Raw genomic sequence first — 19,049 nt, forward strand, 5'->3', positions numbered from 1 at the left:
AGTTTTTAAAATGCGATAATGGGAACAAAAGCTACTTTTGAAAACAGTAAGTGTGTAGAAAACAGTGTTTTAAATAAAGCTTTGCGATTTAAAAAAGCGCGCGGAGTTACTCGGGAAGTGTAGTTCAGTAGTGAGCGTTATTGTAGAAAATATCCGTTGCGGGACTACAATTCCCGAAACCCCATAGAATATTTCGTCTGCCCCGCCTTGCGCTTCTCCCGTTGCGTTGCAGAGCTCCCGGACAGCATCAGGTTGGTTGTCAGTTAGAAGTGCTATTTGCTCGCTGCTTTGTTGTAGTTGGGTGGGTTACATGTTAGGGAAAGTTTATGTGGTGACATTAGGAGCCTTTATGTGGTGTGTAATTCACATTAAGAGACTACAGGGAGTCATGGGCTTCTTCTCTCCCTGTTACTGAACGCTGCAGTAATAACTGCCTCTTGTCAGCAGCCTGGGGTTTTATGTATACCAAAATACAATGTGGCATAAGTAACCAATCAGAGCCCAGCTTTTATATTGGCAGTGCAGTTGATAAAATGAAATCTGTGTACTGATTGGTCGCCTCCAGCAGCTGCTTGCACCAGTTTTATACCTGTTGCTGTGTGGTCCCCACCTAACATTTTCCTATTTTTCTTTTAATGTTTTGTCAATTGGTGTCATTGATTGTACAACACAATGGGACACAAAATAAAGAAAAAATAATACATTTCGAAATGTGAATTGAGCATTTTGCAACCACCTTGTTTATTACTTTATGCAGCGCTTTTTTATTTTTATTTGGTGTTATATTTGAAAGCGCAGCATGGTCTAGAAGAGGCGTAACTATAGTGGGTGCAGGTGTTGCAGTTGTACCCAGACCTTGATGCCTAAGAGGCGGCCCAACAGGTCCCTTTGGCCCATATCAGGAGACTAGTACTATTAAACACCTGGGGGCGCTCTAGAACATTTTGCATTGAGGTGCATGAGTTTCAAGTTATGACTCTCCTCTACTACAGGTAGTTTTTTTTAAAGAAGCACTCCTCCTCCCATCCAAGTTTTTATCCTCTTAATATATTGTAATCATCATATTATATAGCACTGTGTGCATACATTTGCTCATTTTGCCTTTCTATCCAGTCAATTCTTCTCTATTCCATTAGGTCTATGACATCACGTGATTAAAAACTGACTAGCTGAATCCTTCTAAGCTCTATGTACAAATAGGAAGACTCTTTTTCCCGCATGAGTCATCATTAGAACTACAATACTACACTGCTAAGTCCGTGGCAGCCAAGCTCTACCTTCCTGTTCAACTCCTGAACCAACTGCTCTGCTTCTCCCTTTGGGGCTTTGCAGTCATGTAGAATTGTAGTTCTAAGGCCTCATTCACACTAGCATATAAATCGGACGAGTGCAATCCGATGAAAAATCGGATTGCACTCGGACCAGTGTTATTTAATGAGGCAGTGCAGATCTGTGTATTTTTTCTCAGCTGTATCCGGCGTGCTGCGGTTGCACTTCGAAATCGGACAGTGCAAGAAAAAAAACCACATGCCATATGGACTATCAGTACGGCATCCGATTCTTACAGATACATTACAATTCTGCAGCAAACTGTAAATGATCATGTATAAGATTAATAGCTGCTGAGTAAAAAAAAAAAAACAGATTGCATACGGGTGACAGCTGAGAAAAAAATTGTCCCACTTTCCTGGATGAGAATGGGACCAATTTTTTTATTTTATTTTATATGCTAGTGTGAGCGAACCCTAATGACTCACGCAGGGAAAAGAGACTTCCTGTTGCCTTTCTAAGCTCTATATAGAAACAGGAAGTCTCATCCCTGCATGAGTTATCATCAGAACTACATAGTTTTTTTTCTTTCAATGACTGAGATTTGTAGTTCTGATGATGACTCGCGTGGCAAGAGACTTCCTGTTTCTACATAGAGCTTAGAAGGATTCAGATAGTCCGTTTTTTTTAATCATGTGATGTCATAGACCTAATGGAATAGAGGAGAAATAGCTGGATAGAAAGGCAAAATGAGCATTTGTAAGTACACAGTGCTGTATAATATGACGACTGCAATATATTAAGAGGGTAAAAACTTTGATGGCAGTGCTTCTTTAATTTTCATAAGCTTAAAATGGAACTGTACTTTCGACAAACTTTGCATAAATGAATTGTGCAGGCGACTATACGAATCTCTAATATATCTTATCAGAGAAATCTGCTTCCGTTTACAATCATCAGACACATTTATCCCCTCCTTCTTCCTCCTGAATTTGTCATCCACTCATAAAAAAAAAATAGCTCAAGCCTGACTTGTTCAGACAAGACAGACAATGTCATATCACACCTCCTATTGCATTCTGTGGAGAGACAGAAAGATGGAGTTGAGCTCCGCAGAGCTGATTCACATCCAAACAGCTCAGCTCTGCTGTATAATGTCCTTCATGCTGCTGCTTATGTGTCCTAGAAAGAAATGAAGAGCAGGAATGTGCTCTTATTGGATTCATCATAGCGGCAAGTCTTCACGCAGCAGCTGCCAGTGGATTGCAAATTAGAGATGGAGGGGGAAACTGGTGACAATGCAGGATACAAGTCATCTAATTACCAGATATGTTATTGCTCATGTACACACACAGGACAGCTTATTCTTGAAAATGTGGATACCCATTATATGGGTTGTCCTGGAGTTTAACATTGGTGGCCTATCGTTAGGATCAGGGCTGTGGAGTCTGTAAGCCAAACCTCTGACTCCTGACTCCTCAGTTTCCACAACTCCGACTCCCTCATACATGGCTCATGTTTAAGTGATAAATTTACTGTAGCACAGATTAATCTCAGCTAAAAGTCTGGACACTTAGATCAGGAATAGGACAGACATTCATAGGACATTTCATAACTTTCCCAAACTTATGAAAAAATATTCCCCACAAACTGCATTGAACTACTGCACCCAATTTATTATATATATTAGGAGTTGGTCCATTTTATACCCACTCCGATTCCGACTCCACCAAAATGGACACTGACTCCGACTCTACAGCCCTGGTTAGGATAGTTAATCAATGTCTGATCGGTGGTGGGTGACCGGAACTCCATACAACGATTAGACTGGAAAATAAGGTTCAGGGTAAAAAATCTACTTTTGACTATTGCAATTTCAGTAGTGAAAGAAATTTTACAGGGTTTTCCAGCCTAATGGCAGCTGCCCTTGATCTTTCCGACACAGCTGCAGCCTTTCCGTCACGGTATCACATGACTGCCACAGCCAATCACTGGGCATCGATTGGCTGCAGTGGTCACAGGTTGTAGTCGTGACATCACAGCTTTCTTCTTTACTTTATTAAACATGTAATCTGCAACAAAGACAACATGTGTTGCAGTTAATAAGATGTTTAATGTTATATTGTTTGGTGTTATGATGAAAAATACTTTTTTTTTTTTTTTTCAATCTACCACATTAAAAAGAACAAAATAATAAAAAAAAGTACCCTGTAACAAAGTTAGAGTATTCTGGGTAAGAATGTGACAGATATATAAGCCAGATGATATCATGTTACCCCAAGTTTTTCCTCTTTTGGCTATGAAGTTGCAACCCGATTTTATAACTGTGGCCCGAACCTTGTATGTATAGAACAGGCAGGTATTTTTTATGACTGTGATAATTTGATAATAATTATGGCTTTATTGTGTGATGAATTTAACATTCGATGAGTTCCTGTTTTTTGGGACTTAAAGTGAACCAGGCCGCCGATGCATGCCACGGATGCCGAATCGGCATGAGAAAATAATTGCTGATCTTAGCATCCCCACTGTATAACACTGGGCTATTCAATGTTTTATCGCATAGCACTCGGCCGTGTTATATGGTAGAGTGATGCCGGCCTTATATTGTATTCTGTGGTTGATGAGCAACCAGTGTAATGTCTGGCACAGCGTGCAGGCATGGGTGTATCAGCTGCACAGAGATATACACCTGGTTGCTGCATTTACGATAGATGGGGGCATTTCACGAAAGAAAGACTAATTATTAGGGAGTTGTAACTATTTTTTGGAGAAAGCAGCGATCGCTTTCCAATCCTGCACATACTGTTTAAGGCTACGGTTATCTTCGTGGACATTTGGTTATAATTAAATGCAGATATTTTTGTCTTTTAGGGAATTTTTTAGTAGTGTTTTTTTTGTTTTTTTTTTGCTTAGCTTGATTTCTACAGCCTGTATGTATCACAGTACATAGCGAGCTGCAGAATGCTGTTCACAATTAAATCTAACAGCGTAATCTGGAGTCCTTATAGCTTCTTGATCTTCTAAATTGATTTATAACCAACTCAGAGTTGGACATTTGCAGTAAGTCTGATTTGATGTAGGACAACCCAAAACTAAATTTAGAGAAAGCAACATAGAATGTTTTTTTTTCGCATATGTGTACAAGGGTCAAACAGCAGCAATCCAGCGTCTGAGACACCTCACGTTATCAATAGTCCTCGGAGGCAGGCACACCCTTACCTATTCACTAAAATATTCCCCAACTCTCACCTGTTGACTCGTGCTGTTACAGCACACAAAGGGTTATCAATAGCCGATCCCCAAAAATCTCAACTATGCGTTTGTTTCCACAATTACTACTACTACATTGTCAGTCATACTAATAATACCGTACGGCAGAACAAGTCACAGGGACTAACAGAAATATAACTCAATGGAGGGAGGAGCGGACCCTCGATTGTAAATATAGGGCAAGAGCACACCCCGCTTTACAGTACTGCAAGGTCAGGGCACAAAACTGGTGACAAACAAACTGTGTCGTATTAAAGCAGTTCTGTCACCAGATGATAAAACTGCAATAATTGATCAATAGACCTGATGACCCTACTGTACTTACTTTCATAATCTATGTGTAACCCTCCTTGAAAGTTTTCATACCCAAAATAAAATCGGATCTGTCACCAGATTACATCAAATAAATTGCATATGTTATTAAATATATATTGCACCTGATGACCCTGCTGTACTTACTTTGAAAATCCATGTCAGTATGGCTGTAAATTTTCCTAACTTTGGTACCTTGTTAGCCAGAAAAATGTATGTAAGTGCTGTCAGAAAAAGGAGTTATACGTTCATTGGCTAGTCAGAAAAATTATATCTGCAAGCATTTAATGCATGAATACATCTTTTGCTTTAATATTGGACAACTATTCTGACACGAATCTTCAAAGTCAGTGCACCAGCCTCATCAGGTCCATACACAGGAGCACTTGCTCAGCTGACTACCAGACTCTTCTGGTTTATCTCTGGGAAAACAAAAGGGTCCGAAATCGGATATTCTGAATCCAACCTGATTCCGAATCCATTCCGTCATCCGTTGGGGTAGAGTCAGAAGACCACCATACGTACAGTACAGACCAAAAGTTTGGACACACCTACTCATTTAAAGATTTTTCTGTATTTTCATGACTATGAAAATTGTACATTCACACGGAAGGCATCAAAACTATGAATTAACACATGTGGAATTATATACTTAACAAAAAAGTGTGAAACAACTGAAAATATGTCTTATATTCTAGGTTCTTCAAAGTAGCCACCTTTTGCTTTGATGACTGCTTTGCACACTCTTGGCATTCTCTTGATGAGCTTCAAGAGGTAGTCACCGGAAATGGTTTTCACTTCACAGGTGTGCCCTGTCAGGTTTAATAAGTGGGATTTCTTGCCTTATAAATGGGGTTGGGACCATTAGTTGTGTTGTGCAGAAGTCTGGTGGATACACAGCTGATAGTCCTACTGAATAGACTGTTAGAATTTGTATTATGGCAAGAAAAAAGCAGCTAAGTAAAGAAAAACGAGTGGCCATCATTACTTTAAGAAATGAAGGTCAGTCAGTCCGAAAAATTGGGCAAACTTTGAAAGTGTCCCCAAGTGCAGTTGCAAAAACCATCAAACTGGCTCACATGAGCACCGCCCCAGCAAAGGAAGACCAAGAGTCACCTCTGCTTCTGAGGATAAGTTTATCCGAGTCACCAGCCTCAGAAATCGCAGGTTAACAGCAGCTCAGATTAGTGACCAGGTCAATGCCACACAGAGTTCTAGCAGCAGACACATCTCTACAACAACTGTTAAGAGGAGACTTTGTGCAGCAGGCCTTCATGGTAAAATAGCTGCTAGGAAACCACTGCTAAGGACAGGCAACAAGCAGAAGAGACTTGTTTGGGCTAAAGAACGCAAGGAATGGACATTAGACCAGTGGAAATCTGGGCTTTGGTCTGATGAGTCCAAATTTGAGATCTTTGTTTCCAACCACCGTGTCTTTGTGCGACGCAGAAAAGGTGAATGGATGTACTCTACATGCCTGGTTCCCACCGTGAAGCATGGAGGAGGAGGTGTGATGGTGTGGGGGTGCTTTGCTGGTGACACTGTTGGGGATTTATTCAAAATTGAAGGCATACTGAACCAGCATGGCTACCACAGCATCTTGCAGCTGCATGCTATTCCATCCAGTTTGAGTTTAGTTGGACCATCATTTTTTTTTTCAACAGGACAATGACCCCAAACACACCTCCAGGCTCTGTAAGGGCTATTTGACCAAGAAGGAGAGTGATGGGGTGCTACGCCAGATGACCTGGCCTCCACAGTCACCAGACCTGAACCCAATCGAGATGGTTAGGGGTGAGCTGGACCGCAGAGTGAAGACAAAAGGGCCAACAAGTGCTAAGCATCTCTGGGAACTCTTTCAAGATTGTTGGAAGACCATTTCCGTTGACTACCTATTGAAGCTCATCAAGAGAATGCCAAGAGTGTGCAAAGCAGTCATCAAAGCAAAAGGTGGCTACTTTGAAGAACCTATAATATAAGATATATTTTCAGTTGTTTCACACTTTTTTGTTAACTATATAATTCCACATGTGTTAATTCATAGTTTTGATGCCTTCAGTGGGAATGTACAATCTTCAAAGTCAAGAAAATTCTTTAAATGAGAAGGTGTGTCCAAACTTTTGGTCTGTACTGTATATGGTTCTTTTAGGGTATGTACCCACGATGCATTTTTGATGCGGAATTTCCGCAGCAGAAACGCTTTAAAAATGCTTGGTAATCCGTGCCCCATGATCACCAATGAAAATCTGCATGTTCTGTGCCCATGCTGCGGATTTTTCCGCAGCGGATTTTCATTGCGGAAAAATCCGCAGCATGTCCATTATTTGTGTGTTTCTGCATGCGGATTTGAGGTCCCAATGGACTTGAAAAACGCAAGTCAAATCCGCATGTAAAAACGCGTCAAAAACGCATGTAAAATCCGCAAGCGTTTTTGACTGCCAAGACCATGCAGAAATGCTGCAGAAAATTTCTGCTTCATTTCTGCATGTCCTTTCCCGGAAAAACGCTTGCGGAATTTGGCAAGCATTTTTTGCGCGTTTTAGAAGCGTTTGGCTATGTGCCCACGTTGCAGAAATGAAGCAGAAAATTTCTGCAGCATTTCTGCATCTCCCTGGCAGAAAAAAACGCATGCAGATTGTGCATGCGTTTTTCCTGCAGAATACATGCGGATCCACATGCGGGTTCACATGCGTTTCCGCATGCAGATTGACAAGCACTTTCCAGGCGATAGCATCACTTGGAAAGTGCTTGACAACTAGGTCACACTGTATAAATCCATGCAAACAGCATGGATTTATACAGTGTGAACCGTAAAAATTAAAACAAATAAAGCTATACTCACCCCCGAGGCCCCGGCGTGGCTGCAGCGCTGCTTCCTGGCTGGTTCCCGGCTGCCGGCATATCGCGTGACAGAGCGGTGAAGGGCCTGCGGTCACATGACTGTGACGTCACCGAAGGTCCTTCAGCGCTGCTGGCATTCAGAGAGAAGCCGCCGGACAGGTGAATATAAACTTTATTTGTTATTTTATTCTTTTTTAACAGGTACAATGGTACCCAGGTCTGGATGAGAGTCTCCTCTCCTCCAGAACTGGGTACCATCCGCACATAGAGACGCATATAATCCGCTTGTAAAAATGTACAGTCGCGGTTTCTGTGCGTCTCAATGCAAGTCAATGGCGGGAGTTCCGCTGCGCTTCCGCAAAATTAAATGACATGCTGCGGATTTTTGTACGCAGCATAAACGCTGCGGAAAAATCCGCAGCATGTGCATAGAACATGCGGAATCCCCTTGGGGACCATGGGGTGCGGATTACCTAGCGTTTAACAAGCGTTTACGCTGCGGAAATTCCGCAGCGTAAACGCTTGAAAAACGCTACGTGGGCACACAGCCTTTGGGACATGCGGAATTGCCTTGCATTTTTTATTGCATTGACAAGGCAATTCCGCATGCATAAACGCAAAATTAATGGACATGCTGCGGATTTTTGAGCGCATCAAAAACGCTGCGGATAAATCCGCAGCATGGGCATTGAAATTGCGGATTATCATTAGGGACCATGTGGGACGGATTACGATGTGTTTCACAATCGTTTACGCTGCGGAAATTCCGCAGCATATACGCTTGTAAAACGCTACGTGGGCACATACCTAACATTAAACCAAGATTAATGACGTGCACTGTGCCATTTGTAATAGATTGTTCAGTGCACACAAGCTTCCATTGTTCTCGGTAGCAAAGGTCCTGTTTACACGGCACGTTGCGATGATCTTTTGTGCAGCACAAAGGATCGTTTCACCCGACGAACAAGTGATCGACAGCATGTTTGCATTGCAAAATTAACGTGAATGGAAGGTTCTGATAACCTTGCGACGTAAATGGACTCTTAGACTATCGGCCGATATCAGCGGGCTCGGCTGGCTTTAGTTTAATGTGTATGGGGGCATTTAGAGGTTTATTTAATAATGCAGGCAATTTATTTTATGAAGTTTTTTGACAAATCTGCTTTGAGAGCATCTCTTGGATTGTAAAATAAGGCCCACCCCAAAGACAGTAGACAGGTTTGACGACCGAATGAACGGCTGAACGATCGATCGGCTGACCTCTTTCTAAAGTGTACAGGGGGCTTAATTCCCCATAGTACCCTCCATCTATCTACTGGAGAAAAGAAGGGTTAGGGTCACATTCACATTGCCCAGTCCCCATAGACACTATATAGTTGAACCTTAACCGATTGAGCTGACTTTTATCTAGTGTGTACGGGGACCTCAGCTGTACCCTGTGGATACCGGTATTCGCCCATGCATGCTTATCTTGGCCTTACTAATATTATAAACAGGTTTTCCCAGGACAAGTATGTGTACAGCAGTGACTATACCTGTCATTAATGTAATTGTAGCATTGCTGTTTCCATTGCACACTGCAGGCGTCACGTTCAGGCCATGCTAGCTTCCAGATCTGGTCTCTTAAAAAAAAAAAAAAAAAAAAAAGAAGATAATTACGTCCGGTTTTACTGGTCTGGATCGTCCTCATCTAATTAGTGACAACACACTGTAACGCTATGTATTGGGAAACTTTTTCTGCACATGTTGCAGCAGCTTTCCCGTAATGTATCAGGCCCTGTTCAGATGATCGATGTGAAGCTAATGAAAACGGACGATTTTTCCATCCGAGTCTAAACAGTTTTGTGTCTGTGCGTTCCAATTTCAGGAACCTATTGACTTTAAATGGGGGATTAGACCATTCTCCATGCAGAAAATCGTTACGATCAAATTGGCCCTTTGGTTTTAAGTCCAAGTTTTGACTGATCTTGCACATGATCATCATTTGTGTGAATGGGCCCTTACTTGTAGATTAGGCCGTCCTCATCTGGTAGGAGAGCAGAATTCAGCTTGGGTAAGGCCGATTTCACCTGTCAGACATATTCCTTCTGAGTACGGACCACCATGTCTGGATCGGCTATGGGTCTCCCAATCCGAACTGAACAAGTCTCATTGGCGTATATGAGGCCGTGGAGTTTGGGTAAGGAGATCAGCGGCCTGTCCGTACTATATAATAGTGGGGCGGCCACAGCCAGAAGAGGGTCCCTGTGCAAGGAGACTATATGGGCCCTTTGCCTTCCAATACTTCATCACAATGCAAAATGTGACAGGAGCTGCTTGCAGTTTTGGAGGCATTAGTGGCCCCCTTTACCTCTTGGACCCCCATGCGGCTGCAGAGGTTGCACCAATGGCATGTCCACCCCTGGTATAATAATTGATTGAACTTTCTGCCATTGCATATTAAATAGCAGCAGCATTGTGTAACCCGAGGGATAACACTAGCTTAGTGCAAATATTTCAGGGAATCATTTTCTGGGCTTTTGTTAAGAAGAAATGTAATCCTGAGCCTAGGAAGATGTAGGACTTTTTTAACATTACTGCATATGGGGAAAAAAACTGATTGTAATGGTCAAGGCCTAGAATCCATCAAACAAGCATTTGTAAGAATACTCCTTCCACAACCATTGGCCAGTGTAAAATACAAAATGGCTATTAGATTTTATATAATTACACAAATTCCAAAATAATATGTGATGTTTTTACTTAGCCCAACGCTGCATTCATGTAAACTTTTCAAAACTTTTTAAACTTTTATTTTAACTTTTCTGTACGTTTAAAAAATGAACAGCACATGGTCCTGTGTCAGTCACTTTGTTACTTAACATAAGGTTTCCATTTTTCTGAGCGGGGAAAAAATTCACTAAGTGCCTTTAAAATAACCTCAGACCCACTGCAAAGATTATATTGGAAAATTAATTGGGCCTTTTTTAAAAAAAAATAAATAAATAAATAAAAAAATATTTGTGAGTTTAAAAAATTGATGTCATAAAGTCATGGAAAACGGACACACAGTACATCATCCGGGCATGAAAAATACTAAAAAAAAAAAATGGATGATTTATTTATTTTTTTTTCATTTTCATGTCTGATCTTAGCCTAAGGGAAACAATTGAAAGGCGGTCATGCAGAAGACACACTCATTATATATAGATGTAGATCCTTATTAGTTTGCAGCTTTGCCCATTTCTGTAACAGAAGTTCTTAGTTTTTACATTTGTGAGTTGTTATATATAACCGACAGACACCAAACCATAAGAATGGATAAAATTACTGACTTTTATTAAGTAATTAATAAAAACATATTAAAAGACAAAAAACAAAGAATAGTAAAATGGGAAAGGTCAATATGACACACACAAAAGTACACTAAGGTATAGCATGGTAAACCTATCAACGTAGTTATATGCCCATCAATCGAAATTGACAAAGGTGTATCAATCTCCACAAATAACAAGCAAAGTGCACTGTGCAATTAGATATGAAGCTAATCCATAAATAAATAAAATCGTACTAAATCCAAGTGGATAAATATTAAATAAATATATAGATATAAATACAAAGTGATGGGTATTGTATTGAAGTGGTAAATATGACTAAGACAAATGCACTAAACGTACAGGTAAGTAGGTGAATGGATAGGTACTAACTTCACAATGTATAGTGTCACATGTGTGCGTCCTGCATCCAACGCGCGTTTCGCTGTCGCTTTCTCAAGGATTCTCATGAGTATCCTTGAGAAAGCGACAGCGAAACGCGCGTTGGATGCAGGACGCACACATGTGACACTATACATTGTGAGGTTAGTACCTATCCATTCACCTACTTACCTGTACGTTTAGTGCATTTGTCTTAGTCATATTTACCACTTCAATACAATACCCATCACTTTGTATTTATATCTATATATTTATTTAATATTTATCCACTTGGATTTAGTACGATTTTATTTATTTATGGATTAGCTTCATATCTAATTGCACAGTGCACTTTGCTTGTTATTTGTGGAGATTGATACACCTTTGTCAATTTCGATTGATGGGCATATAACTACGTTGATAGGTTTACCATACTATACCTTAGTGTACTTTTGTGTGTGTCATATTGACCTTTCCCATTTTACTATTCTTTGTTTTTTGTCTTTTAATATGTTTTTATTAATTACTTAATAAAAGTCAGTAATTTTATCCATTCTTATGGTTTGGTGTCTATCTGTCGGTTATATATTGGTTAGTGACACAGAATCTTATCTACTTATATGTATTTGTTGTGATTTGTGAGTTGTTGCAGAAAACTTTTTTTTTTTTTTTTGGATGGAAAAGAATTTGAGTTATTGGCGATGAGTAAGGGAATAACTCGCACATGTCACTGCCGAGCCACAAGTATGTACTCACTTAACAAGTCCTGCCATGGTGAAAGCGAGTATTGTCTGTTGTTTGGGTCTTAGGCGGTTTACTCAAGTCAATAATTGTTATGATGTGCAAGTTCCCGAGCTACCGCAGTGATTGTTACCCAGCGTAAATTAGAGAAAAATATGATAAAAGCTTTTCAATTGTGCCACAATTAAAATAATCACCCGTGACCTTTGTATTAGGCTTCGCTACAGAACGCACGGACCGATTCTCATTCATAAGAACCTTTTCCGATCATTAATCAATGTCACCGATCATCCAATGAATGAGCCAAATGCTTGTCCATCGGCTGATCGGATCATTAATACTGGCTATTATTTATCACTGTCGGCAGCACATTGCCCTGCGTACACAGGTGATGTGCTGCCAATATCACACATGCTGTATGGGGGACAGCTCTATCGTATTACCTATTGTAAGTTTGTGTTGGCCATTGTGAACGGGCCATTAAACAAGCGCCGATCGACTTGTATAAAGTTGATTTGGCTCTTATTTATGGGCAGAAATTAGCCTGTGTAAACTGGCTCGGACTGGCCCACCGGAGAACAGGAGAATCCTCTGGTGGGCCATCAATTTCTTATATAAGCAGTATTTGGCACAATAAACTTGGGTAAAGTCATATTTGCATGTAGCTGATAAATGGGGCCCTGGAGTTGATGTTACTGGTGGACCCTTGGCACCACAGTCTGACATTGCATGTAAATTAACCTTTGCACTCAGGTCGATCTCACCTCCAAGGAAGACTCGTGGCTCTAAACAGTGTTTGTCTGCAGCTTCAATCTAGTGACCTGGACCACACATTAATCCCGTTCCAAGACTCTAAAGCAGGTCTGTCAATAGATTTCACAATACAAACTGATTTACATTATTAAACAGATCATAAGACTTGATCAGACTGGTGTATTTACTTTGAAAATCTATATCAGAATAGCTGTATAATCCTGACATTTCATGAGTCTAGCTATAGAATGAAATAGCTCACAAATCCAAGTGTATATAGTTTCCGCTCACCTACCCACCCAGCCTGACTGACAGCTGCAGCTTGTACTGAGCAGTGTGAGATCTCCACAGGGAGGAGGTACACTGAGGAGCTGTGGATCAAGACTAGGTGGGCAAAAATTGAAACTTACAGATTGTTAAACGTTCATGTAGGATTATACAACCATTCTGACACAGATTGTCAAAGTAAATATGACATCCTTATCAGGTTTGGGAAATCCAGTTTATGTTGTGAAATCTATTGACAGATCTCCTGACTCTCTGCTTTTTAGGGAGTCACGATAATGTTCCCTTCATGACTCAAAAGTGTAAAAAATAGAGAGACAGATCGCCTTTTGGTGTAGGGTTGCTTAGAGTGATAATGATCTCTCATTTCAGGCCCCTAATTTAAGGTGCTCACTTTTTTCAGTTATGTTAAGGCACAACAGCTTGAATACATATATGTACAAGGCGTAGGAACCTGGGAGATATTTTTGTGGTGAACAATCAACATACCCTTATGGATATACAACACACAAATAAATGGGCTAAGATCCCTCAGAAACGTTGCCAGCAGCTGGCATCTGGCTATGTATCACATGTGCAGCAGGTCATAACAGCTAGAAGGGCTCTACTACAGACTGCAAAAGTCATTAAGTGTTTTTTTTTTAGAAATAATTTGTTGTATTAGTTGTGGTGAGCTAAATCATATGTTTTATTAGTTGTGGTGAGCTATTTAAAATGTTCTGGTTTGATTGGTTTATCGCAGAAAAATTGTAAATTTTGCTAATAATAAAGCAAATTTGCAATGTGAGTTGAATAATTTTGATTGTAAATGAATATTAGAGGTAGTGCGAATGTGTTGTATCTGACCTGCATATTTTTTGGGGAAGTGCGGGTGATTTCAGTCCCTTTTGGATGTTTTTTCCTTGCAGCTTGAGTGAGCTGAAGGTAGGAAAACGGGGGCTTCAGAAGGTGAAGACAATGTCCCTTGCCACTAATAAGATAAATGATCACGTTTTATATATTCACTTTACCGCAGCGTCTGCAAAACAGATTTTGAGTTTTGTCAAAAATAAGTTTTCGTTTTCTTATCTAAACTGATGTCACATTGCCATCCATCTCCATTGGTATTGTTGATCCCTCGCCCATCCATTCTGGTATTTATGAGGGTGCGGCTGAAGGTTTTGCATGAGATTACAGTAGTTTGTCTGTCTGTGATTTCTTATACCTCCCCACATTCCTCAGGCGGAAAAAAAGAAAGAGATAAATCTGACCTCACCCATTCTGAGTGTAATTTTTCCTTTTTTTCATGTCCCAAAATTAAGGGGGCCACAAACTTTAGATTTTGATCCCTACTCACTCTGGACTGGCTAAGTAGAGAGCGGGGAATAAGCCCCTGCCAGACAACTCTGGTGGTCTCCTGAAAAAAAACAAAAAAAAAGGATTGAGCATGTTAAAATCCAAGCATCTAAATGGAGAAAGGTATCATCAGCCATAAAATCCATTAAAACCTGTTCCACAAAAAACACATTTACGATGCACAATACATTCTTGGTTATGTCCGAAATCATGTTGGCGGTGGTTTTAAATGGATTTTATCACTTTCTTTTGAGTGAATAAAGTTTTTTTTTCAAAGGAAGCCATTATTATGACTGTGTAGCCCTTTAAAAGATAAGCCAGTCGATCCCTTTCTGACCCCAATGCCATGTCCCTGCAGTGAAAAATTGGGTTTTGAAGTTCTGGCAGTGCATTGGGATGTGACGATGCACTTACAGCTTCTCAGCTTCACGCTGTATTTTCTACCTAGCAGCACCCTCACCTGACTGATTGACAGGTCATTTACTCTGGTACCCGGCCACCGGCCTGTCAATCAGTCAGGTGACGGTGCGGCTAGGTAGGAAATGCAGCGTGAGGCTGAGAAGCTGTAAGTGCATCTTCATGCTCTAATGCATTGCCAGACACATATATATGGGACTTCAAAATGCAATTTCTCTGCTCCTGGATCAGCATTTTGGGGTCATAAAGGGATCAACTGCGGTTAAAGTTTCTAGCAGATTCCCCTTAAACTGGAGCCTTGGATACCTCTCTCTTGATTTTTCTGGGGGGCTTCTTTAGTAGAAGTGTTCTGCGTGCCGTTCTCCGGATCACCCCCTGCTTTACAGTATTTGTTCTGTTGTAGTACCCCCCTTTTCTCACTTTTAGTTTTCCTTTTCTGTGCATGACTTATTCCTTCCCTAAATCTTCCCCTTCGTGCCTCGAAAATATGTTTCATCTCACTCATTTTTCATGCCAGTTCATGGTTAAAAAATGTCTAAGCATAATATAGCCGTGTGTCCTATGAGTCATATCTGTTGGCCGCGGACTCTACGTTTCCTCTCCTTGGTGTTGCTGCTCCTACGCCCATAATTTTGGCACTTTTTATTTAGCCCACAAATTCTTGTTTTCTCTTTACCTTTTTTCCTTGATCAGATATTAATAATAATTGTATTTCTATAGCACCAACATATTCCGCAGCACTACAGTCATTTAATTATTCAATCAGTGCGGTCAAGAATCTGCTGTATAATAAGCATCTAGATCTCATCATGTTGTTCGTACAGTTTAGAGACTTTTGTTTTTTTCATTATTATTGTTTTGATAGTGGATAATTAATTTTAGGACTTTATTGTTATGTCATTTAGGATATGCATTACTTTTATTACCTTGTATTGGTCTTTAAGTTATTCTTTCCTATTTATATTCAGCGTAACCTTGGCAGTAAACAGTAAAGAGTAAAATGTAAAGTCCCTGCGTTCGTAAGAGTCAATTGTACAGTTTATTTTTTACAAATTGTAATTTTACCCATGAAAGGGAATCTGGCAACAGATTTTTGCTATGTAAGCTGAGAGCAGCATGATGTCGTGGCAGAGACCCTGATTCCAGCAATGTGTCACTTACTGGGCTGTGTGCTGCTGTTTCAATAAAATCAGTGTTTTATCAGCAGGAGATTATCACTACCAGACTAGGTGTCTCATGCCTCCTAGTCCAGCCACGCCCCCACCACTGATTAGCAGCTGTCAATATACAGTGTACACAAGAAGTGGCCAATCGGTGATGTGGGCGGGGTTATACAGGGCTCAACATTCCGAGAACTGCTAAATCTGCAGCAGAGAAAACTGTGATTGTATCACAACTGCTGCACCCAGTAAACTAAGTGATACATCACCGGAATTAGGGTCTCTGTCCCTACATCATGCTGCTGTCAGATTACATAACTCATTCATGCTGCTCAAATCATGGGCAGCATGAATCAGAGCCTGCCTGGACGATGGCACCCGAGATATACATATATACAGTGCAGACCAAAAGTTTGTACACACCTCATTTAAAGATTTTTCTGTATTTTCATGACTTTGAAAATTGTACATTCACACTGAAGGCATCAAAACTATGAATTAACACATGTGGAATTATATACTTAACAAAAAAGTGTGAAACAACTGAAAATATGTCTTATATTCTGGGTTCTTCAAAGTAGCCACCTTTTGCTTTGATGACTGCTTTGCACACTCTTGGCATTCTCTTGATGAGCTTCAAGAGGTAGTCACCGGAAATGGTCTTCAAACAATCTTGAAGGAGTTCCCAGAGATGCTTAGCACTTGTTGGCCCTTTTGCCTTCACTCTGCGGTCCAGCTCACCCCAAACCATCTCGATTGGGTTCAGGTCTGGTGACTGTGGAGGCCAGGTCATCTGGCGTAGAACCCCATCACTCTCCTTCTTGGTCAAATAGCCCTTACACAGCCTGGAGGTGTGTTTGGGGTCATTGTCCTGTTGAAAAATAAATTACGGTCCAACTAAACGCAAACTGGATGGAATAGCATGCCGCTGCAAGATGCTGTGGTAGCCATGCTGGTTCAGTATGCCTTCAATTTTGAATAAATCCCCAACAGTGTCACCAGCAAAGCACCCCCACACCATCACACCTCCTCCTCCATGCTTCACGGTGGGAACCAGGCATGTAGAGTCCATCCGTTCACCTTTTCTGCGTCGCACAAAGACACAGTGGTTGAAACCAAAGATCTCAAATTTGGACTCATCAGACCAAAGCACAGATTTCCACTGGTCTAATGTCCATTCCTTGTGTTCTTTAGCCCAAACAAGTCTCTTCTGCTTGTTGCCTGTCCTTAGCAGTGGTTTCCTAGCAGCTATTTTACCATGAAGGCCTGCTGTACAAAGTCTCCTCTTAACAGTTGTTGAAGAGATGTGTCTGCTGCTAGAACTCTGTGTGGCATTGACCTGGTCTCTAATCTGAGCTGCTGTTAACCTGCGATTTCTGAGGCTGGTGACTCGGATAAACTTATCCTCAGAAGCAGAGGTGACTCTTGATCTTCCTTTCTTGGGGCGGTCCTCATGTGAGCCAGTTTCTTTGTAGCGCTTGATGGTTTTTGCAACTGCACTTGGGGACACTTTCAAAGTTTGCCCAATTTTTCGCACTGACTGACCTTCATTTCTTAAAGTAATGATGGCCACTCGTTTTTCTTTACTTAGCTGCTTTTTTCTTGCCATAATACAAATTCTAACAGTCTATTCAGTAGGACTATCAGCTGTGTATCCACCTGACTTCTGCACAACACAACTGATGGTCCCAACTTCATTTATAAGGCAAGAGATCCCACTTATTGAACCTGACAGGGCACACCTGTGAAGTGAAAACCATTTCCGGTGACTACCTCTTGAAGCTCATCAAGAGAATGCCAAGAATGTGCAAAGCAGTCATCAAAGCAAAAGGTGGCTACTTTGAAGAACCTAGAATATAAGACATATTTTCAGTTGTTTCACACTTTTTTGTTAAGTATATCATTCCACATGTGTTAATTCATAGTTTTGATGCCTTCAGTGTGAATGTACAATTTTCAAAGTCATGAAAATACAGAAAAATCTTTAAATGAGAAGGTGTGTCCAAACTTTTGGTCTGTACTGTATGTTTTTTTTTTTCCTAAATCGCTCCAGCATTTTAGAAAATATGTAGCTAGAAGACCAGGCAAGGGGGTAGTCCGGTGCCGCCCCCGGCCACCTATTCCCAGCGCTGCTGCAGGTGACTAACAGGTCTCTCCTATAGCAAGAGACCTGTCAATCACCTAGGGCGGCACCAAACCAGTCTCGTCTCCAGTAATGTTACCCAGCAATATCTTTAAACTATATTTTCTATGAGCTTTTGAGAGAAAAATATACCTGACTGCATTCATGTAGCCAGGATCTGAATCCGTCTGCCTGTGATTTGGGCAGCATTAATCAGGTGACAGGTTCTCTTTAAATAACATAAGACAACCCCTTTAAGTCAGTATCTCATGCATTGTCTAATTAGCTGGTTCACAAAGTTCTTCAACAATGAGCTCTTTTTCGGGAATTTCTCCTGTAGAAATGGGAGATGCATTCAGGAAAGTGTCCCTTAATATAAATGAGAAATGTGTGAGCCGGGGCGTCCCTTTAAAGTTTGCATAAAATACTTGTCTTATGTGTTCAGACTGATATTCATCCTCTGTCTGTGTTTGTCTGCAGACATGGCCCCGTCAACTCCTGGTCCTGTCCAGGTAGTGATTGTGCAAAAGGATGATCACTCCTTCCAGCTGGACGAGGAGGCTCTCGCCTCTGTGCTGCTTCAGGACCATATTCGGGATTTGGATGTTGTCGTTGTTTCCGTGGCCGGTGCATTCCGGAAAGGGAAATCATTCCTGCTCGACTTCATGCTGAGATACGTGTATAGCCAGGTGATGTGTACCACCCATTTTATGTACCTATAAAATGAAATCTCACTGCTTGTAGAGTAAAGAATATGTAGTCTCACTGCTCATACAGTAAACGATTTGTAGTCTCACTGCTCGTACTGTAAAGAATATGTAGTCTCACTGCTTGTACAGTAAAGAATATGTAGTCTCACTGCTCATA

General features: G+C 40.9%; 1 protein-coding gene and 1 long non-coding RNA gene across 2 annotated transcripts in view; one reads left to right on the forward strand and one right to left on the reverse strand.

The window, feature by feature from the left end:
* The first annotated feature begins 98 nt into the window (after window positions 1-98).
* ATL3 (atlastin GTPase 3) overlaps window positions 99-19,049 on the forward strand; it is a 38,334-nt gene continuing 19,383 nt past the window's right edge. Inside the window, exons 1-2 of the mRNA XM_073658559.1 lie at window positions 99-251; window positions 18,663-18,871. Coding sequence (XP_073514660.1) covers window positions 18,665-18,871 — 207 coding nt within the window. The 5' untranslated portion in view covers window positions 99-251; window positions 18,663-18,664. The remainder of the gene's footprint in view (window positions 252-18,662; window positions 18,872-19,049) is intronic.
* LOC141174574 (uncharacterized) lies at window positions 9,234-15,311 on the reverse strand. The gene is made up of 3 exons (XR_012252913.1): window positions 15,207-15,311; window positions 14,485-14,544; window positions 9,234-9,317 (listed from the first exon to the last, which is right to left on the reverse strand). It is a non-coding gene; the product is annotated as an uncharacterized lncRNA (long non-coding RNA).

Source organism: Phyllobates terribilis, unplaced genomic scaffold, assembly GCF_046119375.1.
Source record: "Phyllobates terribilis strain yellow unplaced genomic scaffold, ASM4611937v1 Scaffold_13__5_contigs__length_258822181, whole genome shotgun sequence".
Classification (NCBI taxonomy): domain Eukaryota; kingdom Metazoa; phylum Chordata; class Amphibia; order Anura; family Dendrobatidae; genus Phyllobates; species Phyllobates terribilis.